Source organism: Nothobranchius furzeri, chromosome 1 (assembly GCF_043380555.1).
Source record: "Nothobranchius furzeri strain GRZ-AD chromosome 1, NfurGRZ-RIMD1, whole genome shotgun sequence".
Lineage (NCBI taxonomy): Eukaryota > Metazoa > Chordata > Actinopteri > Cyprinodontiformes > Nothobranchiidae > Nothobranchius > Nothobranchius furzeri.
Window position 1 is genome coordinate 96,484,343 of NC_091741.1, and position 25,486 is coordinate 96,509,828.

At 42.2% G+C, this 25,486-nt stretch overlaps 2 protein-coding genes across 2 annotated transcripts; both read left to right on the top strand.

Annotated features, from left to right (window-relative positions):
* Window positions 1-6,772: 6,772 nt before the first annotated feature.
* tcof1 (treacle ribosome biogenesis factor 1) lies at window positions 6,773-10,870 on the top strand. Its single transcript, XM_015944249.3, has 9 exons — window positions 6,773-7,009; window positions 7,945-7,997; window positions 8,079-8,155; window positions 8,594-8,661; window positions 8,752-8,911; window positions 9,221-10,300; window positions 10,390-10,431; window positions 10,515-10,609; window positions 10,685-10,870. Exons 1-9 carry the CDS (start codon window positions 6,896-6,898, stop codon window positions 10,712-10,714), a joined length of 1,719 nt encoding a protein of 572 aa, XP_015799735.3. The 5' UTR covers window positions 6,773-6,895; the 3' UTR covers window positions 10,715-10,870.
* Window positions 10,871-12,943: 2,073 nt separating this feature from the next.
* tmco6 (transmembrane and coiled-coil domains 6) lies at window positions 12,944-17,325 on the top strand. Its single transcript, XM_015944237.3, has 13 exons — window positions 12,944-13,151; window positions 13,541-13,647; window positions 13,762-13,877; window positions 13,957-14,140; window positions 14,224-14,328; window positions 14,399-14,490; window positions 14,584-14,700; window positions 14,800-14,914; window positions 15,319-15,499; window positions 16,230-16,324; window positions 16,444-16,611; window positions 16,706-16,834; window positions 16,903-17,325. The coding sequence occupies exons 1-12, from the start codon at window positions 13,061-13,063 to the stop codon at window positions 16,829-16,831; spliced, it is 1,497 nt and encodes a 498-aa protein (XP_015799723.3). The 5' UTR covers window positions 12,944-13,060; the 3' UTR covers window positions 16,832-16,834; window positions 16,903-17,325.
* Window positions 17,326-25,486: the final 8,161 nt, after the last annotated feature.

Below are 25,486 nucleotides of genomic sequence, written 5' to 3' on the forward strand. Positions count from 1 at the left end.
TAAACCTGACTCTTTTCTGAATCAAAACGAAGTGTGTATAATTACTTAATAAAGCAAAAATCCTAGAATCTTCTGATTAAGCCCTATAATCTTCTAATATTTACAATAAAGATCAAGCAAGGTAATATTGTATATTCATACAGAATAACAAATAATACACATTTGCCTCCAATACACTATGCTTAAATGCAGGTTGTACACAGCTCTATTTGATGTACAGATCGTTTTTTGCGATTCCCATCTTCTTCTTCCTCCTGTGAGACTGGTGGAGCAACGCCCTAGCGCCCTCATTGGACGAGCCGCCCTGTAAAGCAGGTTTTTTGGCCCACTCCTCACGAGCAAACTGCTCCAGTTCTCTCAGGTTTGAAGGGCACCTTTTCCAGACAGCTTGTTTCAGCTCCTTCCAAAGATGCTCCAGGATTGAGGTCAGTGCTCATAGAAGGCCACTTTAGAACAGTCTTGGTCCTCTCTCACTTTGGCTCAAACATCAGATGGTGCAATCTGACTGATGTTCCTTGAGCTTGAAGTTGGATTCCTTTAGAAGATTTTCTGGACTCTTGTTACCATTCAGATTATCTGTCTCTTTGATGCCCTCAATGTTCCTACTGCAGCCACATCCAGGGAGGTTGGCTGCAGCCCCATGGATCTTAAATATCTGAATACATGTGCAACTGTAATCACAGGAACATCTAGCTGCCTGGAGAAGGTCTTATAGTCTTTATCAACATGCTTGTCTATAATTTTCTTTTCTAATCTTCTGAGACAACTCTTTCCTCCATGCTGAGTGTGGTACACACCATGTCACCATACAACACAGCGACTACACGTGTCTACAAGATTGTAGCCCGTCTCTGCCCACAATATTTAGATATTTTTCACCTTGTTAGTTGTTTTACTGAGCAGGTGCCACTTTTGTCACAAACATTTCTTTTTAAAACATGTTTAAACTGTTCAGAATACAAATCAAGGTTCTGTCACGTTTGATTTTTGTAAGTAAACTATGTAGGTGGGGAAGGTAAGAAAAGGATCCGATCAATTTGTTTTTCCCTCATTTACAGTGACGGAGATAACGGCGGCGCAGTGCGCCTGGCTCTGGTGTTAATCAAGTCTAATTTGATCTCTTTCCAACAATTTTCACAAGAAAACAAAACAGTTAAAAGCAGGCCTTGTGTTGACCGGACAGTTCCCGTATTTGACTGTTTATTTTGATGGAGAAAAAATAGAAAGACTTACCCCGACGCATGCAGACGAACTGACATTTTATTCGTTACGCACATCGCAGATGTAGCTAAATCACTCAAGAAAAGATTCCCATCTGAACATCTGAGCTGGACACTGAGCTCTGCGCAGCTCGCTGTCAGTGCGTACGTAAGGTGCACAGCGAGCTGAAGATGTGGAGAGGGGCTTGAAGCGGGTCGCAGAACCAGAGCGCATGCAGGAAGATTCCTCCTACTGAAGTGAGTGTTTTCCAAACCCTGTCTCTCAGAGAGACTTGTCACTTAGAAAATGTTCCCAGATTATGAAACTTTGGCTGAATAGTGCTTGTTCCTGTCTCCAATGTGACGACGCATCCAGGAGTCTGTCTTAGGAGAAGTCCAGAATCTCATATCTTCAGCTCAGAAAGCACCTATGATTACGCACAGGCGTGACGCGTCAACCCGGTCTCACAGTAAGACCGGGTTGGACCTGTTCAGGTTTACGCAGACAATCTTTACATTTAGAATTGGCATACAGATATGAAATTAATTCAGTAAAATATAAAGCATTTTATTTAACTTTCCATTCATTATTTTACAAGCACAGAGAGCCGCATCAGATGGATGGAAGAGCCGCATGCGGCTCCAGAACCTCACGCTCGTTGCGTGAGACTCACGCAAAGTTCAAGTTTTGAACTTTGGCCTTCCATACATCCTGCAGTATTTGACATCATCTCACCGGTTTGAGTTTTAAGGTGGCGATCCATGTCTTTTTGTCCATATTGTGTCTTGAAGGTTGCTTTGTTGCTAAGTTGTTGCTTGTTACTACTGTAAACAGCCTGTTACGAATCCAAAGTTACAAGTTACGAATCCAAAGTTACATGTGATGAAACATGTTCGAAGTTACAAAACGTGGGACAAGTTACGCTGAATATTGTCCCAATCCTAGCTCCATAATGGGCCAAATGTCAGTTCAGAGTACCCACCCTTTTTGGAGTCCCTGGGACGAGTGCTAGATAGTGCTCCATCAGGGGACTCCATTGTCCTGCTGGGGGACTTCAATGCTCACGTGGGCAATGACAGCGTGACCTGGAGGGGTGTGATTGGGAGGAACGGCCCGCCTGATCTGAACTCGAGTGGTGTTTCATTATTGGACTTCTGTGCGAGCTGCAGTTTGGCCATAATGAACACCATGTTCCAACATAAGGATGCCCATCGGTACATTTGGTACCAGGGCAGCCTAGGTCGCAGGTCGATGATAGACTTTGTAGTCGTATCATCTGGCCTGCGGCCGTATGTTTTGGACACCCGAGTGAAGAGAGGAGCGGAGCTGTCAACTGATCACCACCTGGTGGTGAGTTCGATCAGAAGGCAGGGGAAGATGCCGCGTAGACCTTGCAGACCCAAACGCATAGTGAGGGTCTGCTGGGAATGCCTGGCAGAAGAACCTGTCAAGACGGTCTTCAACACCCACCTCCGGCAGAGCTTTGACCGCGTCCCGAGAGCAGTGGGGGACATTGACTCCGAGTGGGCCTTGTTCCCCTCTGCGATTGTTGAGGCAGCTGTTGCTGGCTGTGGTCGCAGGGTGGCCGGTGCCGGTCGTGGTGGCAACCCTCGTGCCCGCTGTTGGACACCGGAGGTTCGGGGAGCCGTCAGGCTGAAGGGGGAGGCCTACAGGGCGTGGCTGGTCTGTGGGTCTCCGGAGGCAGCAGACAGGTGCTGGATAGTCAAGCGGGGTGCAGCAGTGGCAGTTGCTGAGGCAAAATCTCGGGCGTGGGAGGATTTGGGTGAGGCCATGGAGAAAAACTATTGACCGGCTCCAAAGAGGTTCTGGCAAACTGTCCGGCGCCTCAGGAGAGGAAGGCAGCAACTCGCTCACACTGTTTACAGTGGGGATGGGGAGCTGCTAACGTCAACTGGGGCTATAGTTGGACGGTGGAAGGAATACTTTGAGGAGCTCCTCAATCCCACCTATGCGCATTCCGAGGAGGAACCAGAGCCGGGAGACCTGGGGATGGACTGTCCAATCTCAGAGGTAGAAGTTGCTGAGGTAGTCAAACAACTACACAGCGGCGGAGCCCTGGGAGCGGATGAGGTTCGTCCTGGGTATCTCAAGGCTATGGATGTTGTAGGGCTGTCGTGGTTGACACGTCTCTGCAACATTGTGTGGTCATTGGGGGCAGTTCCTGTGGAGTGGCAGACCGGGGTGGTGGTCCCCATTTTTAAGAAGGGTGACCTGAGGGTGTGTTCCAACTATAGGGGATCACACTCCTCAGCCTCCCTGGAAAGGTCTACTCCAAGGTACTGGAGAGGAGGGTCCGATCGATAGTTGAATCTCAGATTGAGGAGGAGCAATGTGGTTTTCGTCCTGGCCGTGGAACTGTGGACCAGCTCTATACCCTTGCAAGGGTGATGGAGGGGCCATTTGAGTTTGCCCAACCAATCCACATGTGTTTTGTGGATCTGGAGAAGGCTTATGACCGTGTCCCCAGGGGTTCCCTGTGGGGAACGCTCCAGGTGTATGGGGTGGGTGGCTTTCTGTTAAGGGCCATTCAGTCCCTTTACCAGAGGAGCGTGAGTTTGGTCCGCATAGCCGGTAGTAAGTCGGACCTGTTCCCAGTGAGGGTTGGACTTCGCCAGGGCTGCCCTTTGTCACCGGTTCTGATCATTACCTTTATGGACAGAATTTCTAGGCGCAGCCGTGGTGTGGAGTGTGTCGAGTGTGGTGGCAGGAGAATCTCGTCTCTGCTTTTTGCGAATGATGTGGTTCTCCTAGCTTCATCCAGCTCTGACCTTCAGCTCTTGCTGGGTAGGTTTGCGGCCGAGTGTGAAGCGGCTGGGATGAGGATCAGCACCTCCAAATCTGAGACCATGGTTCTCGACCGGAAAAGGGTGACTTGCCAACTCCGGGTCGGGTGAGAGGTCCTACCTCAAGTAGAGGAGTTTAAGTATCTCGGGGTCTTGTTCACGAGTGAGGGTAGGAGGGATCGTGAGATCGACAGGCGGATTGGTTCGGCGTCTGCAGTGATGCGGACGCTGAGCCGATCTGTCGTGGGGAAGAGGGAGCTGAGCCAGAAAGCCAGGCTCTCGATTTACCGGTCGATCTACGTCCCAATCCTCACCTATGGTCATGAGCTTTGGGTAATGACCGAAAGAACGAGATCGCTGATGCAAGCTCCGTAGGGTGGCCGGGCTCAGCCTTAGAGATGGGGTGAGGAGCTCGAACATACGGGAGCGACTCGGAGTAGAACCGCTGCTCCTCCGGATCGAAAGGAGTCAGTTGAGGTGGTTTGGGCATCTGGTCAGGATGCCTCCTGGACGCCTCCCTGGGGAGGTGTTTCGGGCATGTCCTGCCGGCAGGAGGCCCCCGGGTCGACCCAGGACACGTTGGAGAGGTTATATCTCCAATCTGGTCCGGGAACGCCTTGGGGTCCTGCCGGAGGAGCTGGTGGAGGTGGCCGGGGAGAGGACGGTCTGGAGCTCCCTAGTGGGGATGCTGCCCCCGCGACCCAGACCCGGATAAGCGGAGGAAGACGACGACGACATTTTGTTATCTATGTTCGAAAAACTTGTCAGATTTTAAAATAAACAAGTACAGTTAAAATGTTTTGTTTATTTGTTATTACAAACCATTATATCCAAAACATCAACAAAAACAATGGCAAAAAGGACACTTTAGTAGAAATAAAAAGAAAATTAATCCAGAAGTGATTTCTGCAGATACCTTCTATAGATCACCGTCTAAACACGCAAGCACACAAGCACACGAGGATAAGAGAGAAGCCTGAACACCTTCGTGCCCACACTTCCCTGTACCTTCTCCTAGACCGAGGGCAGGAGAGCAGCTTTTAACAGCTGTCAAGAGATTATCAGTAATTGCAAACAGCTGGGCACTGGGAGACGGACGATGCAGATGCCACTGAGGCCATCTTGTGGCCGAAAAGGGGCAAGGCACGTAACAAACACATGGCAGATTCTAGTAGACATAAACATAACATAACATCAATTCAGTGAGCACAGATTAATGAAGCACTTCATTATACTATAATTATTATAAGTAGTAATAAACAAATGTTTATTTAATGATTATCTAAATTATAAGTCATGGAAGAAGTTCATATTGATTTAGGAAATCATTCTCGAATTTAGCAATTGATTCGAGCTAGAGTTCTTCCTTCTGTGGAGGCAGACAGATCGGACCTTGGGAAAGAAAGTTTTTGTTTATCTTTCAAACTTGCAGAGTCTGTGAGCCCCAGCTGGCATGAAAGCAGGCTCATTTAAAGGGAACACACGCAGTGTTGTGTCCCCTTTCTGACCAGATGTTGAATAGATGTTGAAAGGTCAGACTGTACCTAAACTGACCATTGCTGGACGTTACACATGAATGTTGCCAACCTACACGTCTTTTTATTTTTCATTATCAAATTTATTGACATGGGAAAAATTATCTCGATAAAAGTCAGAAATTTCGATAACAATACATTTTCGATTTATTGCCCAGCCCTATGTCACATTATGGCAAAATTAGCCAAACCACGTTAGGACCCATTTTTCCCCAGGTGATGAGCTAAAATTAATATGAGATTCTGCCAACAAAAAGGCTCTAAAACAAAATATTTAGCATATTTATTGCAAAATCTTCTTTTTCTGCTGCTTTAGTGCTGCAACAACGTTTTGTTAATAAGAAATTATTATACTTTTTGTTTTCCTACAGCATCGGTAAGCTTCCTGTGCACAGAATGTTAATAATACTTGTTTCAGCTGTGAGATTAGACAATATGGTGAATTAAAAAAAAAGTTTGTCATGATGGACTCCATGGAAACTTTCAGAGAATCCACAAATAGTGGCTTCCAAATGGTTTTGTTATGATTTTTGTGAATTTAGAATAGAAGCAGATGTGACAGCATGTCTGACCATTTTGTTTTTCGATGGACAATATTAGAACATGTCAGTAATGTCTGAGGTGTTTTTTTTTTAATAAAAACTGTATAACTAATACTCCTGGACAGGGTAGGAATTACACAAAGGCTTCTGGGGGAATCCGGTGATGGAGGGGAGTTTTCTGTTTGGCCTTGGGCCCCAAAATGCCTTGAAACGGCCCTGGGTGTGTGTCTGAGTTTTGAAGGTGATCTGATTCAGATCATCTGAATTATATCAAATGTATAAATATTACATGTGTATAACTTATTGTTTTATAAAACGTGTAGTGGAGATGAATGTACCTACATTTTACTTTTCAACACTTTGTTTTGTTTTCTTGTTTTTATGTGACTATGTTTCCTGTCCTGTCTGTCTCTCATCTTCCTGCATCTCTTCTAAATTCTCTAGAAAAACTGCTGCCTGGATTCTTACTTTTTCACCTCATCAGTTGCTTTTGAGCAGATCAAAGATATCTCTTGACTGCAAAGCGGAGTGCGGACATTTTGATGAGAGTGAAAAGTGGACATATCCGGGGGAAAGAGGACGTATGGTCACCCTAGAGATAAACTAATTAAGGGCTTATTTAAAAACGTACTTAAATTAAGCCACAGTTGAGCAAAGAACTACAACTCCCAACATGCAACAGTGCAGTAAAAGGAACTACATCCGGGTTCAAAGTTTGACATGCGTGTTCGGGTAACTTTGAGCGCCATGTGGCTGGTTTTAACATAAAAACATTTCTGTCTGGAGTTTAGCGAGTGTGTTTCTCGTGTCGCTTATGAAGATGTCAGTGAACGCATCCAAGCTGGAGCTGAATCAGCTCATCCACCGTTACTTAAAGGAGAGTGGTTTCTGTTCAGCTGCTGATGAGCTTCAGAGGCACAGCCCACAGGTCAACACACACACACACACTTAAGGGTTCTAATGGGTTTCTTTAGTCGTATAAAATAGCAAATGAGTGCTGTTTAAAGCTAGCCTTCCTCATCCTGTGCTGTTGTGTTGATGCAAACCTTAGTAAAGCTGTTAGTTTCCCTGTTATAAAATATTATAAATAACAGCTCACGTCTGGAAGGAGTCAACACAACTTCTGTTTAAATAAACACAATTAAAGCACAAACCGTGACCCCTTCAGAGTTCAGGAGTAAAATAGGCTGTCGGGAGTCACTGCTTCTAGTCAGAACCAGAACAGGGATAGGGTTAGGTCTAAATAATACAAATGTTCAGCAGGTGGGGATGTCTTCTTCTGTCAGTGATTGTTTTACAGTGATTTAGAACAGATTACAGTAGAATAAACTAGAATCGAATAATCCCGATGGGGTATCCACATGTTAAGGCAGCCCAAACACGAAAGAATAAGAATATAATGCAGATAAAGACACAGGCAACAGGCTTTAATTGTAACCTGCTATGAAACAGAATAAAAATCTAAAGATGAGTTTACAAAAGGAAAACTGCACAAAAGGACACAGAAATACTAACATATATATATATATATATATATATATATATATATATATATATATATATATATATACACATGCTGACATTAACGTGTAACAGTAGAGTGGTATGGTCTTACTGCAGTGGGAGTGAATGATCTATGGTAACATTTAGTTTTACATCATTCATGAGACAAGTGGGTTAGGCGCTTCACTTTTTAGTTTCTGTTTGAAGTCGTGTAACGAAGAAGCTAGTTAGAGCCTGATGTAGCTAAACGTACATGTGGGTTAGTTGGATCACGACAGGATTTTCTTGGTTGCGATGTGAAAATCACACCAACATTTATGAAAAGGTCAATAAGGTGAAAGTGGTTTTGTTCGCCTGCAGGGAGAAACAAACCCATCCGTGTCTTTACTGGACATCTACAGATCATGGTTAAAGTAAGTTTCTACTCTTGGTCATTAAAGGTGTTTCCACGCCGCCGCTGATGTACAAACTGTTGTTTTGTTTTCTCATGGCAGAAACTCTAAAAAGAAAAAGCAGAAAAACTCAACTAAACGTTCCAAACCGGGAGAGAAGGGAACGCCTGTGACTAAAGGTGGGACTTGCTTCTGTTTCTCTACACGTAGGTTTGAATCCTTGCAGACACAAAGACAGGCTTTGTTCGCGTCTTTCTAATGCAGAAGTGCACACCGAATGTTTCAGCGTAAGTCACTGCCCGTTTGCAGATGGAGACTCTGTTCTCCATCCTGTTTTCACCTATCACTCATTAGTTTTACAGGTATCTGCTGCGTAATTACAACATCACTCTTTGTATTCTGATCAGACTAGAACTCTTATGGGTGTTTTCTGGAGACATTTCTGTATCGGTGCCCAGTGCAGCTCTACATGTTGACATGTCAGATAGAGAGGACGTAGGTGTGTGTCCTTTCTCCGGGAGATGTGCAGAAACGAATCTAAATAGTGATTTACTCTGTTGGTGGAGACGTCTCTGTTTTTTTTTAATGATTTTAACCTGTTTTCTCCTCTTTTCCAGCCAAACCTTCCACACCAAGGAAGAAAACAGAAAAACCAGTAAAATCTCCAGCGTCTTCATCAAAAAAGGTGGGGTTTTTTTCTTTCATTTCTTTTGAATTTTAGTAGATCTTAAATTTGATCAGGTACCACTTTTTTTTCGCTGTGGTTTTCTTTTAGTCTGTTCCAAAAAAGAGGAAAAAGGGTGAAGAAAACTCCTCAGAAAATGCTGTGAAGGCAAAGAAATCCAAGCTCCAGTCCGCAGGTGTGGGGGGTGACTCCGACTCCGACAGCAGTCTGGATGTGGAGAAGTGGAAGAAACGGATCTTCCAGATGACTGGTAGGACGGCGATGTTTCTGTAAAGGGCGAGGTGATGGCGAGCCATCAGACGGCTCTCCGTCCCTCTAGATTGACTCATGTCTGCGTTCCCTCAGAACGTACGGAAACTAAAATGCTCGTGCAAAAACAAATAAAAATGCATCGTCTGGAAGGAAAAGCAGGAAATGATGGGAGATGAGTGATGGGGGTAGAAGTCCTCCTCATGGGAAGACAAACAGAGCTGTGGGCGGTAGCTGTTTACCTCCCGTAGACGCTCCTTTTGAAGCTTTTATATCTTCAGCCAAGTTTCTTTATGCTGTGTCTCTGCAGAGGTGGACCTAGCCAAGATGGAAAGCATCAACGCCTTGGACTCGTCCACCCTTCAGCCCAAGAAACCCAGAGTGAGGAAACCTCGTGCAAAGCCTCCTGCTAAAGTGGTCGCTCCTGATCAGCTGATCAGCGAGAAGATTGAGGCGAAAGCTGTGACCACCACACCATTAAAGGGTATACTTAAAAAGAGCTGCTTCCCTCCTGGCAGCTTAAGCAAAGTGCTAAGCCATAATAGTGTGGACAAACCAGAAACACCCCCGGTCTTACCTGAGAAACAGAGTCAGGCTAAAGAAACTGGGACCTCCGGGACTCCTGTGAAAGAAACAAGTGATGAGACGGCGGCTGAGCACAAGAAGAAGAAGAAGAAAAAGAAGGAAAGTGAGGATAACATGGAAATAAATGCAAAGGATGCAGTTGAAAACGAAAAGGACGGTAATGGAGGGAAAGTAAATGAAGTAGCAGAGCAAAAAGCTGCAGATAAACCTTTGAAAGAGAAGGAAAAAGGAGCAAAGACCGAGAAAGACGTGATGGAGACTACTAGGACTGATGCCGAGGACATTTCTGAGTCGGCTGCACTAGAAAATAAAACAAAGAAAAAGAAGAAACTCAAAAACAGGAGTGGTGAAGATGCAGCAGGCGTAGGTGAAGAAAAGAAGGTACAGAAGAAAAAGATGGTCACAAACATCTCAGAGGAGGCTTCAGCCGAGGGAGTTCAAGAAAACACCCACCAGAGTTTACTAAATACTAGTGAAGTTCATATGGAGGAAACGTCTGAGCAGAACGTCAAAGAGAAAAAAGTAAAGAAGAAGACAAAAAGGGTCCTGAGTGAGGAAAGTCCTCAGCAGGGAGCTGTGGAAGGACAGGACACTATGGAGCACAGCGCTGAAGGGGAAGTGCATTCAGAACTTGTGGTGAAAAAAAAGAAAGCAAAGAAGAAGAAAATGGAATCTGCTGATGGTGAAGAAAGTCCAGAGGACGTCGTTCAGGAGAAAAAGTCAAAAAAGAAGAAAGCAAAGCGTCCAGAGGAGGACACGTCAGAGCAAAAACCAGATCAGGAGACGGAGACGTTACAGCACACAGGTAAAGGCTTTCATCACAACACAAGTATTGTTTCAGACGAGAACATCCAGGTTATATTTATGTGAATTCTACTGGTGTGCTTTCTCCAGCCGACCAGGAGGCCTCAGGTCCTCCAGAAAAGAAGAAGAAAAGTGAGTAACTGATCCTGTGTACTTATGGTAAAGTAAACTTTATTTTTGGTTTTTTATTTTTTACCTTTTGTTTTTTTTTTCAGAGAAAACTAAGTTAAAACCAGAAGAGCTCCCAGAAGAAGCTGTAGTTTCTGATGTGACAGAAACACAAACTACCTCAGATGTTTCACATAAAAAGGTATCACAAAACTCCCAACTGTCCCTACATCAGCAGGTGTGGTTCTAATCACCGATGTGTTTCTTTAATCCACAGAAGAAGAAACACAAGAGCCCAGCCTTGTGATGTGTCTGCAGGCCATCAGCTTTGTCCTGTTTCTAATCTCACTTTAGTGGTTGAAGCTGTAAATACAAAAGGAGATTTTTATTTTGTTTTTATCTCTTCTCACATTATTTTTGTCGTACGATAGTTTTTTTTTAAGTTCATGCTGTCAGTTCCAGGAGCCTCAGCAATGAGACATGAGGACTCATATTATGTTTTTAGTAATCAAGAGAAAAATATACCGTAAGTCCTCTAATATTAGCCTGTATTTAATTAACTGCCGGGTTTCATATTTTGGCCGGTGTCGGAGTCGGCGGAGGTGAATAATGGCCGGTTTTTTATTGTGGCCGGGTGGAATGTGGTAACAAGCAAGTACGGGGGGCGGTTGTGTCATCCGTCTCACTTTTGATTTGCCAGTGATAGACCGCGAGGGTAACTTTAACCGTGCGGAGACGAAGAGGAGGCGAAAATTTGATATCAAGTTCAAAGAGAACGTGCTGATTATGCTGCAGAACACTCTGGGGAGCAGTAGCAGGGGTTGTATGAACTAGTCACTAGTCGACTTCACCGCTCTATAGTGACTTTTTATGCCTGTCATTGACTAGTCGCTGTCACGTGATAATGACCGGCAAGATGCAGTCCTCAGAAAAGACAGCAGCCTGCTGTCAGCAGGTGACAAGCTCCTGCACGTCGGGAGACAACGCGCTGTGCCAGAGCGTCGGTACTGACACCCACCGTAAAACGGACACTTAACCAAATTGTGACGTTAACCCTCTTGCAATTTAACCTTCCCCTCACCCCCATCCTAACCTTAACCAGCTTGCGCATGCAAAGCTCTGATTGTTGACGCGCTCCAGACATCTGCGTCCTGAGCACGGCCACAGTAACATTATCAAATCAGGTGTCGCCACCTCAAAAACTAATTTCACATGCAATCGTTCATGTCGGCTCATTTCTTTTTATGTTTTCTGTCTTTTATTCTTTTATTTGTGCCTGATGCGTTTCGCTGCTGTGGATCGGGGCGCATCACCTGTTTTGTCCTCGGTGATGAACCTAACTGATGTGGCCGGCGAGCACTCCGCTGTTTTTGCGGTCGGTAAATCTTTTAGAACTGCAGTTCAAAGGTAACTCATAAGGTGAATATATGTGAACCCAGGTAGCAGTTTTTCTTTAGGATTGAGAGGAGATGCAGGAAGATAATAAACAGGCAGGACAGAAAAATAGTCAAATAAAAACAAGTTAGTTTTTGTACCTGGTGGTTGCAACAAACAGACACCATTGAAGGTAATCAGAAGTGAGGAACAGAAAATGAAATAATTATTTTAATGTTTAGAGCAGCAGGAACTCTGAGAGGCTGCAGGCGCATCAGTGAGTTTGCGGCCGCTGCGCAGGGGGAGGGGGGGAGGGCTGAAGCAGAAACTACCGTTGTTAAAAGAAATGTGTTTAACTTTGAAAATGTGGGTGCAATATTAATTGTCAAAAACTCCAGCGAACCATTATTTCATTTTGCTCAAATAGAAATTGAGGCCTGCCTCTAATTGTGGTCCTCCAGCCAATAAAGGCCTGGAGCTTGATGAGCTTGAGTCAAATACAGGCCCGGGCCTGTATTAGAGGATTTATGGTACTTTTTAATTGTAATTGAACAGCTACCCTGGTGTCTTCTATTCAGACTGCATGACTTTACATAATATATTTATGTAACAAGATTGTTTTTAACTGTTTTGACACTTTCAAAATCATGTTTTTTGTAAAACAAAGCAACAAAAAATTGTTTAATGTGACTTTTCAAATGTAAATTTTATATAAATGGTTTTAATGCAAATTAAACTGTTTTGGGTAAAGTGTTGCATACATACTGTTTGTTCCGGATATAGCTTTAAATTATTTTTAAAATGGCAATCTCATTACAAGTTATTGATTGTATTTTATGTCATGTTTACGTTCTATTTGGTTTGATGTTTTTTTGTCCTTTTCTCCTAAAACTTCGAATGAAAAACTGTTGCACGTGCACGTTTAGTTGTGCCTGTAGTTTAGTGTGTGACCGCTAGGTGGCGGTGTAGCTGCTGAAGAACAAGCAGTCGTTTCGAGTGTTGCATGTGCCCTGGATAAAAAGCCTCAAATACTTTTCATATATTTGTCTCTCAATTTATATATCACTATGTGAGTGATGTGTCTTTTTTTCTAAAATCATTAATTTAGCTTGAAAACAGGTTTATTTGAACCTATAGTTAAGTCTGTGACCGCTAGGTGACGGTGCAGCTGCTGAATGAGAAATAAACAGGCGAAGAAGAATAGTACCTCTTGAACACAAACTGAAAAGTGTACTAACAATTTTTTAATAATTATTTTGCTCCGTTTTACTGTAAAATAATGTGGAAATTAAGGAAACTTAATCGTAAAGCTGCTCAGCAGATTGGCAGCATGGAGGAGTTCCGGCTGAAGAGGCGAGAGAAGGAGAAAGGCGAGTAACGTTTAACGAATATTTTTAATTGAATATTTCCAAAAAACAAGTAGCACGAGCTACTAACCGTTGGTTTATGCTGGAAAATTCTGGTGGCTTATTAACAGTTCAATCTGTTACGTTTGTTAAGTGTTGATGATGGTGGTTCCTGAATCAAGCTATTGTTTTAAAATAGATTTATATCAAATTATTTTCAGTTTATTGAAAATAAAATTTGCTGTGTAAAATTACAGCTAGCTGCAGGTTAGTGTTACAGTGAACAGTAGACGTCTGCCGTAGTTTCATGTATTATGTTGCGTTGTTACTCTTTAGTTTGTAGATATCTGCTAGATAAACGTACTTGTCGTGGACTGATGGAAACGACATTGTGGTATTTTGTTTTGATGTAGCTCTGAGACAAGCCCGCAGAGACAAACAGCTGGTGAGCAAAAGACTTCTTCTAAATGAGGACGAGGAGCAGCTGGAGGTCAGCATGGAAACAACCTCAGGAGAACAGGTGAGGGGGGGACAGATGTGGTCATTTACTCACACATCCTGTAAAGTGTATAAAACGCTGTGATCTTTTAGCCTGGCAAGCCAGACTAACTAGTGAACTCTTCCATTTTCTCAGGACGTGGTTGGTTTGTTCCACAAACTCCGGCACACCAACCCAGAGAAGAAGGAGGTCCACCTAAGAGCTCTGAGTAATGTCCTGCGTGACCCATCAGCCCAACTCACCTTCATCAAGTACAGCTTTGACTATTTCTGATCATTCTCTGTTGTGTTTATCTCACGTTCTCGTGTCTGTGTGGATCTGCTGTGACAGGCTGGAGAACAGTGTTCATCTACTTGTCGGTCTTTTCACCGGGTCTGATGCTCAGTGTCGGCTGCAGGCTGCCCGGTGTCTTCATGAGCTGTCTCACTCTCCCCACACTAATGTGGCAGCAGCCTGTCTGCCTGCCACTCCCTACCTGCTCACATACCTATCCGGCCAGAGCACCAAGTTTACAGTAGGTACCCACTCATACCACTTTCTAACACCCACTTATGAATTTTGATGTCTAGCTTACCTTCTGTGCACATCTGTGTGCAGGAGCTGTGTCTCTACACTCTAGGTAACCTGTGCCCAGACAGTGAGGGTGTAAAAGAGAAGCTCCTGGCTCAGGGAATCATACCAGCTTTGGCCAGCTGCTTTGAGGTATGCTAGAGAAATCCATGGCTGTTGTTTTCTCAACTCATTACACCAGTAAAATAATTTGTCCCCCCAGAACCAGAAACATAACCTTGCAGTGGTGGAAGCTGTGGGCTTCACACTCTCTCAGCTTCTCCAGACCAGCACTGCAGCAGAGAAAGCCATCCCGTACGTGTGATCAGATGTAATCTGTTTTTCATCATTATTCAGTTTTTGTCCTCCTGAATGGCCGTACTTACCTATTCCTGTTTGTGTGTGCAGGATGGTCCTGGCTTCCAGCTTACCTTCACAGTTGTTATCAGTTCTGACCCCAGACCCAGAGTTCGGCCTGGGTGCTGTCATCGAGTGTGCGTGGTGTCTTCACTACCTCATATGCAGGTGGATGTTGCGCGGTATTACCAGGAAGTGTTTGATGTGTTTTTGTTATTAAACTCCTGCAGCACGATGAGCTCACACACCTCTGCTTTTTTTGTCCAGCTCTGAGGATCACAGAGTCCTGCTGGCTCATGGGGCCTTGAGACACTGCAGTTCCCTACTGGTGACACTAGGTGGTGCTGTGGCTTGTGGCAACAAAGAAGAAGGAATGGAGCTGGTATAATTTTTATTGCTTCAAGCTCTTGTTCAATTTGATTTGTTTGCATCAAAGTGATGTATCACTTGGAATAGGGGAGAACTCTTCAAGACAAGATGGTATAATTTGACGTTTTCGCTGTTTATTGCGTGAATACTCGTCACCCTTATGTTTAGTGTACCTTTATGTTTAGTGTGATCAAAACATTAAAAAAGGAATTTTCACTTAAAAGTTATTTTAAAAACAAATGACCAAAGCCTAAATTTATTTGGTTGCTTCAATACATACCATGTTGTACTTTGTAAAAATGATGATGATGTTTCAGTTGATGAATGTCAAATAAGAGCATGTAGATATTTTATTTTAATATTAATTTAGAATTCTCTGCAAGTGTTGTGATCTTATAAATCTTCTGGCCTCTGCAGCTCATCTGGCCTCTGTTGAGGTGTGTTGGAAATCTCCTGCCTTCCTGCCCGGTGGAAGACCTGAGATCTCAAGTCGGAGATTTTGATCTTCTGGTCGCTCTGTGTGAACTTGTTCATGCCTACCTGCACATCCAGCCGGCCTTGGCCAGAGAGACAGCCTGGGTCCTCAACAACCTCACAGGTTCAAGACTTCCTGTTTACAATCATTTCTGTGTTAACCTTAAATGACTCCACCATTTTGGCTTGTGTCCGGGTAAGGCTGTTGTTTATTTAGGATCTAGGAGAGAGCAGAGCACGTCCCTGCTAGTAGAAGCTAACTGTTAGCATTAGCAACTCCACAACACATCAAAACTCCTTCAGGCTTGAGTTATTTGTGGATATAAAACATCAAGTGTCAGTGGTAGAGTTAGTGTGGTTAGCCAATCAGAGACAGGACGTCTGAATATCAGGAAGTAAGACTCTCCTTTCCTCCAGTTAACTTCTAGTTCTTGAAACAGGAGACCCAGAGCTTTTCCCCACAGACTCACGAGGCATTCGTTTATACTAGAGACCACTGCAATTGTGCTGAAAATACAAGAGAACTTGGTCTTTAACACACATCTGACCTGAAACCAGAAGCAGTGGTCAGCTCTGTTGTTACTAGGAGCTAAACTCACCCAGAAACACTTTCATGTTTCATCCTTGAGGGCTCAGTTGCCATCCGTGGAGAAAAAGAAAATCTTGCCAGAAATGCTTGTGTGTGTGTGTTTTTTTTTTTTTTACTTTTTATCAGATAGAAATTTTTTTTTTAATTAATACATTTTTATTTAAATTTGATATTATGTTCCACTATAACAGCTAATTAACCCCTTGAAGACCTGAACTGGTCTTCTGTCTGTGTGATGTGACGTGTTCTTCTCTTCCTGTTGCAGCCCACTCCTCTGAATTCTGCTCAGCTGTTCTCACCTTCAACCTGGTTCAGAGACTGGTCCCACTTCTGCATTTCTCTCAAGGCATTAATACAATGGTAGTGCAGTTGTAAACCAAACACTGATGTTCTAATATGTAACTGAACCAGAGGCTTTTGCCCCTGGATTTTGTTCTCCAATACTCTAACAATGGTTTCTGTCTGCATGTTACTCATAGGTTTTAAGGATTTTAGCAAATATCGCTCACAAGAAGAAAGAGTTCTGCGTCCAGCTGTTGGAGCTCGGCTTGCTGTCGGCTCTCTGTGCCACGCTTAAAATGACGGAGCCAGAGATGGTGACTCTGAGTCTGGATGTCCTGTTCATGATGATAGTCAGCAGTCCGCAGGTAACAAAGCCACATCAAATACTAAAACCATCTCTGTTCTGTTAAAATTCTGTATTTGTGTTTAAATATGAGGAATTTCCTTTTGCTCATGCAGGCAGCAGAGCAGTTTGTGAGACTAGGAGGTCTCTCTCTTTTAGAGGCCATTCAGTACAACAGTGAAGGACAGATGAGAAGAAGAGCCACGTACCTCCTAGAGCAGCACCTTCTCACCTACCAGTGACATGTACTTATTATTTTTATCTAGTTACATTTTAGGACTGAAAACATACTCATGTGAGCTTTGTGTTGCAGATGGAAAACATGGCTGACTCATGACCACACAAGAAGACAAAAGATGTGGAACCAATAGTTTCCATTTTAGAATAAATATGATGTCAAGAGTTTTTGTATGTAAAAGTGGATTTCTGAGAACTTTAGATGTGATGAAGTGATGGATGATTGTGCTTTACAGTGTGGCATAAATATATTTTTGATATTTGTAAACATGGAAACATATTTAAATGTCTCAGTAATATGTTTGTACACAAGATTATGTATCTATTGAGGCAGCGTAAGCTGGAACTCCTTCCTACATTACGCACATGACTATATTGAGTATTTATAACCACCTAATGCAATTACAGTTATTTAGTGTAACATATTTTAGATAATTATGTTATTTGTCTCAGCAACCATCATGATTGTTAAACAACTTAATAAAATATTTTAAAAGTCTGTTTGAGTTTTTTTTAAAGTAGGACCTGTCTTATAAATATTCCAAATTCACTTTATTTTAGTGTTTTGATATTTTTATACAATAAAGTAATATGATTTTAGGTTTAATGTTTTAAATATTTTTGGTAGTGAACTTGTCTCACCATAGCAATATATGTCAATTATTATGTTAATTCAAGGATCATTCAGATCACAGGATTATTATTAAGATAATTACACACAATCCTAAACTTGTTTTCTCTGATTTCCTGTGGTTGAGGTCTTGCATACCCCTGTTTGTCTCTCTGTAAGGAAGTGGTTCCCAAATGTCTTGTAGACGTCCCATAAGTGTGAACATGTAGCCTGGCCACAACCTATAGACAAGAGTTCAATCTTGGAACAGGATCTATGGTTGTCTTTCAAACTGCATCCACATTACCACTACTGATATCAGTCAATGGGGCAGTCCACAAAAATACATCCTTTGTAAAGACTTCAAGCTGCTACAGCGAATCTATGAACAAGCTAGGTTTTGAACACAAACACTGAGTGTTTCTCAATGTTAAGGCGCCTGGCCTTGCGAGGACACTGTCCTTCCTTGGTCAAAGAAAATGGTTAAATGGAACAGACTTGCATCACGTGACTGCGGCAGTCATGACACGTGAGGTAAAGTTATATTTTATATGTATATGTTTCAATATAAAGAGCCCTTTACTTTTTAAATTGTGTATATATTAAATATGTAAGCGATTTACTACCCGCTATTCACCGAAGCTGCAACTACTAAGCAACTAAAACCAACCATAGATAACTGCTTTGGATTGAAAAAAATAATAAGAATAAAAAACTTTTCAGATATCAGCCCGATACATTTATACTGGAAATTTGCCACCGAAGTAGCTGCCGGCTTCTGATCGGTCATCCTTTTTAATATACTGCGCTGTATTCTGGGAAAATTTTGACTAAGGCTAGGCTACAAGACACCTTCCATGTATCCTTGCTCAGCTAGCTAAATGGCCAACAAAGAAGAACAGACGCCTTGGTAGAACATGAACATTGGAACACGCCTTGGTAGTTCCTGATGACATGTCTCCTAGGCAACTGGGCGGGACCAAGGCAAGGGTTGACATTGAGAAACAGTCACTCACCCCTCCTCTCATGTATATTCCCTGAGATGATTCTGCCAGAACTAACCCGTATTGTCAGAGGAAACGAGAAAGCGCTAACACCAGTCACCATTTTCTAGATCAAACGCCTTTTGTTGTCCGCGACTTAAAATGGTGTTTTTCTTTCTGGAACTCTGGTAGTTTGTCCAAAACTTGAAGTAGTAGCATCTGGCTGCTTCTCTTTCTCTGATATTAAGTGGAGATCCTCTTATACCAGTGGTGTTCGGTTGCTAAATATATGAACGCATAATGAACGAATGAGGACGCAGGAGAAGTGTGGCAGTTCGGCGAGACCGACAATTGGATGGTCTAATAGTTGCTTTCGGTCTGAAACATGCTACTAGCAGAGGCTTTCCAACAAATGTGAGAGAACCACTTTATTTATTTATTTATTTTTTTGTTTTGGTAAAGCAGGAAGGTTTCTTTTTTTAATGCTACTAATATTGTCAACTATTAAGGGCCAGGGGGAGTGTCTGCTTGTATTATTAACATTAATATTTAGCAGTTGTTAAGACTTTATTTAATAGTTTATTAATACTTAATAATGGACTAAGTAACGTTTTAAAGTGTTTACTTTGTTTTTATCAGTCTCCACAATATAGCTTAAACTTAGCTAAACTATGTTTGACGGTTGTTAAGAGGCATGAAAAAGTGCTTTAAGTTAACTTGTTTTCCAAATTTGCTATTGCAGCTTTAAATACATCTGTCTGCTCTTGATGCAAAGAAAAGTCCAAGTCTAAATAGTCCGAAGTTGATACCAAAGCCATTACAATGGAGGCGTCACCATCTTTCTTTGTTTCCTCGGTTGCAGTAACATTCCACCCAATTGACAGGGCACAGTGATTGGCAGGACACTGGCCGGGCCTGCTGGGGCTCTAATACACATAAGGGTCAGTACAGCCGGGGGAGTATAGTATCAATTCGGTTTTGTACAGGGAGTAGTTAAAAGTCTTCAGCTTGTCCAAAATGCTGCAGCTAGAGTTCTGATGAGAATTAAAAAGAGAGATCTTAACTCTCCTATCTTAGCTTCCCTACATTGACTGCCTGTTAAATTCAGAATAGATTCTAAGATCCTCCTTCTCACATATAAAGCTCTTAATAATAAAGCTCCATCATACATCAGTGACCTGATTGTTATATATGTTCCTAACCGAGCACTTCACTCTTGACTGCAGGTTTACTGGTGGGTCCCAGAATATCTAAAAATAGGATAGGAGGCAGATCTTTTAGCTATCGGGCTCCTCTATTGTGGAACCAACTCCCAGCTTTAGTCTGTGAGGCAGACACCTTGTCTACTTTTAAGAATAGGCTTCAAACATTTTTATTTGATAGGTCCTATGGTTGAAATCTGATGTTAGCCTAGATCTGGACAAGTGGGGGAGTAGAGGGAGGTGGAGTGTACAGTAGGTAAAGATGGCTCTCCCTTGCCCAGCCTCCAACATGCCTCCATCTAAAAGGCTAGGTAATCCAGAGTTATCTCTGTAGTTATGCTGCTATTGGCTTAGACTGCTGGAGGACATACTGACCATTTTCCACACTTGACTACTTTCTTCTACAATCTGCTCTTCAGTGTTGGGAGTAACGCCGTTTAAGTATAACGGCGTTTCTAACGGCGTTCTTTTATAGGTAACGGAATAATCTAATTAACTACTTTTCCCGCCGTTGCAACGCCGTTACCGTTACTGGGGACGGAACGCTGTGCGTTACTATGTGCTTGTCGAACGTTGAGCAACAGTGTGAGGCTTTCCGACCGCCACACTTCAGCTGCAGCCGGGGAGAGAGAGGTGTCGGTAACGCACTTACAAACACGATGATGATTGGCCGGGTGGGCGGAGACCCTCACGGTCTCAGTCACTGCATTCTGTAGACACAACGGGAATAACTCCGTTTAAAATAACCGCGTTAATAAAAAATATGTCTTTCTGTAACAAGCAAACTAATTAATTACCCGCTTCTTTTATCAAAACGTTGTTCCTGTTACTGGTAAGGAAATGCGTGCGTTAAGCAGTGCGGTGTGTTGAAGCTGTCATCATCAGCTGATCAGGAGCTAAAGAGGCAGATGTTTAAGAGCATCACGGCCCGTGAAGAACGAGGAAGACGTGATGAATAGTCTACGGCTGCAGACCCGCAGATTTGTTGCTGCAGCAGCGAATCTGCGGGTCTGCAGCCGTGCCCTTAGCGTGACAGCGGGACGTCCCGAAGGTCCGCTCACCTGTTCACCGCTCAGACGTCCTGATCTTCCACCTTCCTAGATCATCCAGCTGTAACCTGTTTCTGATCATGTCTTTAGTCCCGCTGTAACACTGATGCATCAGTCTCAGACGGCATGGAGCTCAGGTGTTAATAGAACTACCTGTGTGTGTTTACCACCCAGCTTCAGCTCTTCTGTGTTTGGGTCTGACCCATGTTAGTACATTTAAGTCCTAGGCTTGTGCCTCTTCTAATGTCATTTTAAAGGATATTTATTTATTTATTTAACCGATACTAGATTAGTAGCAACAGAAATGCTACTAAAAAGACACAATTATGTGAAGCTGTAAAAATTAGAATACTGTGCAAAATTACATTTATTTCTGTAATTTAACTAGACTGAGAGACCATTTAAAGGCTCGGGAACCTTTACAGGTGTTTCTATTTGCAATTTTAAATTTTAGCTGATTGGGTTTTTGTTAAATATCACACAGTGACCTTTTAATAGTCTAGATTAGTGTAATGTTCCTATTAGTAGTTCCTCCTGTTAAGTGCTTATTTGTTTTAATTATTCAGGTTTATATAAAACATTTGGACATACATTTTATTATGTTCAGTCATTAGTCATTTATATTTTACTATTGTAGTAATTCTTGCATGCTTTAATGAAAAAGTAACTAAGTAGTTACTTTTGTTGGTAATTAGTTACTTTTATGATCTTGTAACTCAGTTAGTAACTGAGTTACTTTTTTGACAAAGTAATCAGTAACTATAACTAATTACTTTTTTAAAGTAACGTTCCCAACACTGCTCTGTATTATTTCCTGCTATTTCAGCTGTTAACTTTATTTTTTCTCTAAGTGTTTTTCCCCAGAAGAAGCTACATTAATGTTCTGCTGAGCTGTGGTAGCCTCATGGAGGGGGCCATTGTCTAGCACACTACTGCTAACCACTTAAACATTCTCCCTCTCCTGATAATAACATTTTACTTTCTTTGACATTGAATGTGCTACTACTAGTTTACCCATTTAATTATAGATTCACTAGGATAAATACAACAAAGTTTATCTCTCACTAAATAGAATGTTTACTAATAAATCCCAATGTAACCATAGAAACATTACTTGGTATATATGTTGTGTGTGCGGATGTGTGTTTTGTGGGTGGATGGGCTGGTGTGTGTGTCTGCTCTGTCTTTTCGATCCCCAGAGAGTCGTGGTGGATGGCTGCTTATACTGAGCCAGGATCCTCTGGAGGTTTCTTCCTGTTAAAAGGGGGCTTTCCTCTCCACTGTCGCTAAATGCTTGCTTAGTATGAGGATTGCTGGAAAGACTCTGACACTAGTCAGTGACTTAATGCAATTTGCTGGGTTCCTTATATAGGAAACTTTTTTTCTGATTGGCTTAATGAGAGTCCAGAGACAGAGAACACTTCGACATCTAACAAGCCTCTGCACCGCTTTGTGCAGAGGGAGCCCAGATGTTTTGGGGTAACATCTACATTCACACCGTTGTTAATGAATAGGAAAGCTTCACATCATTCCTGGCTTTTTTCTCCCCCCAGGTTTTTATTCTGATGTTTGGTTGTGCTGAGCTGCTGATGGGATTTCTGTTGACTGGTAGCAGAGGAGACATCTATTTCCTCATCTACTTCCCTTTCTGCCTCAGCCTTGGTACATAAAACATCTTTGTCCAGATGTTATTCAAAAGGGTTTTGAGCTTGAGAAATCTGTAGTTGTTGCATTTTCACTGAAATTGTTGTTTAAAGAAACAATTGTGTTTAGAATGATGTGTAAATATGTGTATTTTTAATAATACTAAGTAACCTTTCTTCATAATTTAAAACCAAATGTCACATTTAACTTACATTTATTTGCCTAAACAGATTGATCCCATTTGATGGTTTCTAAATAAAAAGGTATGGGTAGCACGGATGCTTGAGAAATTGCTAACTCTCCTAAAGTCCAGGAAGTCTGGTTACTTCATGGCCATGACCAATACTGAAAGGGATTTAGCTGAATACCAAAAGGAGCTGACTGGATGATCTTAATTGTTTTTGAATGTTTTGTGTTGTTTGCGGAATCCTGTCAATCTACACCGAGTTCCATCCTTCCAAGAGGATGGGTGGTGTTTATTTGTGGTTTTTAACCTCCTTTGCTGACTTTGCAGGTGACCGTGTGTCTGTCCATGTATGTGGTCACTATACTGACGATTGTAGTGTCCATTATTTTCCGGTCAAGCAGTATTGCTTACGTATTCTACAGAATAAGTGTGAGTTTTAAGTCCAGTATCTGATTTTTTCTCCTCCTTCCTTGTGATAACTCCTCCTTCTCCTCTCCGTAGAACCAGATTGCTTGGGTGGAAATCATCTTGTGTGCATCCTCCCTGTGTGTGTTGTTCCTTCTCATCTTCCTGAACACCGAAGCACGTTTTGCACTGAAGTCAACACACACTTAGGTAACACGTTTTTCATCTTTGTGTTGTGAAAAAGACATGTCTTTTGCTTTTAAAGGAAGGGACTATTCAAGTTTTGTTCTTGACAACCAGACCCACAGAAAATAAAGCTTAGAAACTAAAGCAATCATAAGAATAGGTCAAAGTACGTCTCATCACAAAACTCTGTAACTCTGGAGAAAACACTGTTTCTCTCAAATGTAAAAAGAAAGATGACTTTTTTCTAGTCCCTACAAAGAATAATAAGTATTATCTTTTGCACATTTATTAACAATACATGAATATTCTTGTTCTTCGAGATTTTTCCCTTATCTTTTTGGACTAATTATTGCACCCATCAACACTTGGGCCAGCTCCTCTGGGGGAACCTTAAGGCGTTCCCTGCCCAGCTGGGTAACCAGCATGTCTTGGGGTTTCCCTTGAGTGTCCTCCAAAATATTACAACACACTGTCATGATCTGCGTCTGCCCCTTCCCTCATGTGTCTCCTTGTGTTCTCCATCCGTCTCTAGGTTCTCCTGTTGTGTATCCTAGCGCCCTCTTGTGTCATTGTCTACGTCTTCCTCATGTGTTCCCAGATCTGCAGCCCCTCTAGGTTTCCTTCCCCCCCAGGTATTTCCCTCCAGGTCCTGTGCTCCCTGTGGTCCTCCTTAGTCACGCCCCTGTAGTGTCTCTTTCTGTGGTGTTTTCCTTTAGTTTCAGCTTTTCATCTTTTAGTCTCTTTTGATGTGTTTCTTTTCCCAGATTATTAGTTTGTTATTTTGCTCTTCTTGTTTTTTAGGTTCTGTCTTAGATCATGTTATCTTTTTTTCCTCCTCAACTCACTGCCCTCCCTGATTAGTTATTGAGTTCACCTGACTTCTCTCCCCACACACCTGCAGCTCAGCTCCCTCTTATCCTCCCCTGTGTATAAAAGCCTTGTCTGTGTCTCAATCGGTCTCAAAGTGTGTTGGTTCATTGTTTCGTGTCAGACTCCTCTCGTTACTGTAGCTACTTGTGTCTCTAGTGTTTTGGCTCTCTCGTTCAGTTTTTTTTTTTTTGGGGATATTTTTGGTTTTTGGCTTCCTGCCCTTTGGATTTTATTTTATTTTATTTATTTATTTTTTGGATCATCCTCAATAAAGGATTTTACTAAATCTCCACTCCTGCCTCGTGTCGTCCTGGGTTCTGCATTTTTGGGTCCTAACCTCCTCCTGGCTCGTGTCGTGACACACACACGTTTTAATTGAAATTTTTAACGTAATTGAACTTAAAGGAGCAATATTTAAGAATGTTACAGTGAAATAATCACAAAACAATTTAATGTCTCAATCATGTTGGAAGGAACGTCACTTTCAGATTTCCGTCTCAGCCGGCCGTGGGGTTGTCTGTTTTTCTCCTTCCAAAAAAAGCTAAAGTGGGACATAGTCTCTGTTTACAACCTGTGTGTCTGCAGGGTTACTGGCCAAAAGCAGCAGTGTTTTATAAAGAACCAAAACCAGTAAACAGGAGCAGCCCAGAAGTTATTTCTTGTACCCCTAAAAAGCCTGTGAAGCAGCCTGGAGGCTAACGTTGAGCTAACAATGCTAACGGTGAATCAGAGTAAAATAGTTGGCTCTACATATATTTTAAGATACTTTTTCAATTACCAATAACTCAATATTAACTCATTCACTGCCAGCCGTTTCCTGATCAGTAAAACCTTTCGCTGCCAGCATTTTTCAGCATTTCACTGTTCCAACTTATCTAAAATAACAGGGCATTTATTAGGTGGTAGTCATTTATCATAAATATTTATCATCTCTGGTTATTTTTTTATTGTTGATTTTATCTTGTATCAGGTTATTATCCAGCAAATCCCACTGTCCCAGATGAGTCAGACAACACCAGACTAACACCAGCCTCCCCTTCATCACCACCTGTTTTTACCGTGGTTCGGGTTTGTTCTTGCTTTTGTAACGTGTGTTTTAAGACGAAAGGGATCTTTGATGTTATTTTATTTGCTCTGTATAGGACCCATCAGAGCTGTTCACGGGAACCGTAGTTAGTAAACTCTGATATACTAGACAGGATGCTGCGTTTTGTCAAGCTTGATTATTTCCATTGAATCTCAGTAAATCTGAAATGGAACAGCTTGTGTTTGTTCACATTTATTACTGATGGTTAGTTGTAACTATTATCCATCTCCTCCAACCACTAGTCACCAGCTAATATTTCATTTAAAGGCTAATTAAATGGGTCATTTCAAAGGTTTGAGCCTTTTATTTTCAGATATCTTGAATTAATCAAATTATTTTTTTTAAATGTTGCTTTTATTTTCAGTGTCATTTATTATCATAAATGTATATTTTTTTTTACTAAATAAACCCACATGACACTCTTGCATATTTTTTTG

Bases quoted from the DNA above. Each gene is read 5' to 3' on its own strand.
- tcof1 (XM_015944249.3), top strand. From the start codon at position 6,896: ATGAAGATGTCAGTGAACGCATCCAAGCTGGAGCTGAATCAGCTCATC. The intron at 7,998-8,078 runs GTAAGTTTCTAC...TTCTCATGGCAG, and splicing joins ATCTACAGATCATGGTTAAA to AAACTCTAAAAAGAAAAAGC. The intron at 8,662-8,751 runs GTGGGGTTTTTT...GTTTTCTTTTAG, and splicing joins CAGCGTCTTCATCAAAAAAG to TCTGTTCCAAAAAAGAGGAA.
- tmco6 (XM_015944237.3), top strand. From the start codon at position 13,061: ATGTGGAAATTAAGGAAACTTAATCGTAAAGCTGCTCAGCAGATTGGC. The intron at 13,878-13,956 runs GTACAGCTTTGA...CTGCTGTGACAG, and splicing joins GCCCAACTCACCTTCATCAA to GCTGGAGAACAGTGTTCATC. The intron at 14,141-14,223 runs GTAGGTACCCAC...ATCTGTGTGCAG, and splicing joins GCCAGAGCACCAAGTTTACA to GAGCTGTGTCTCTACACTCT.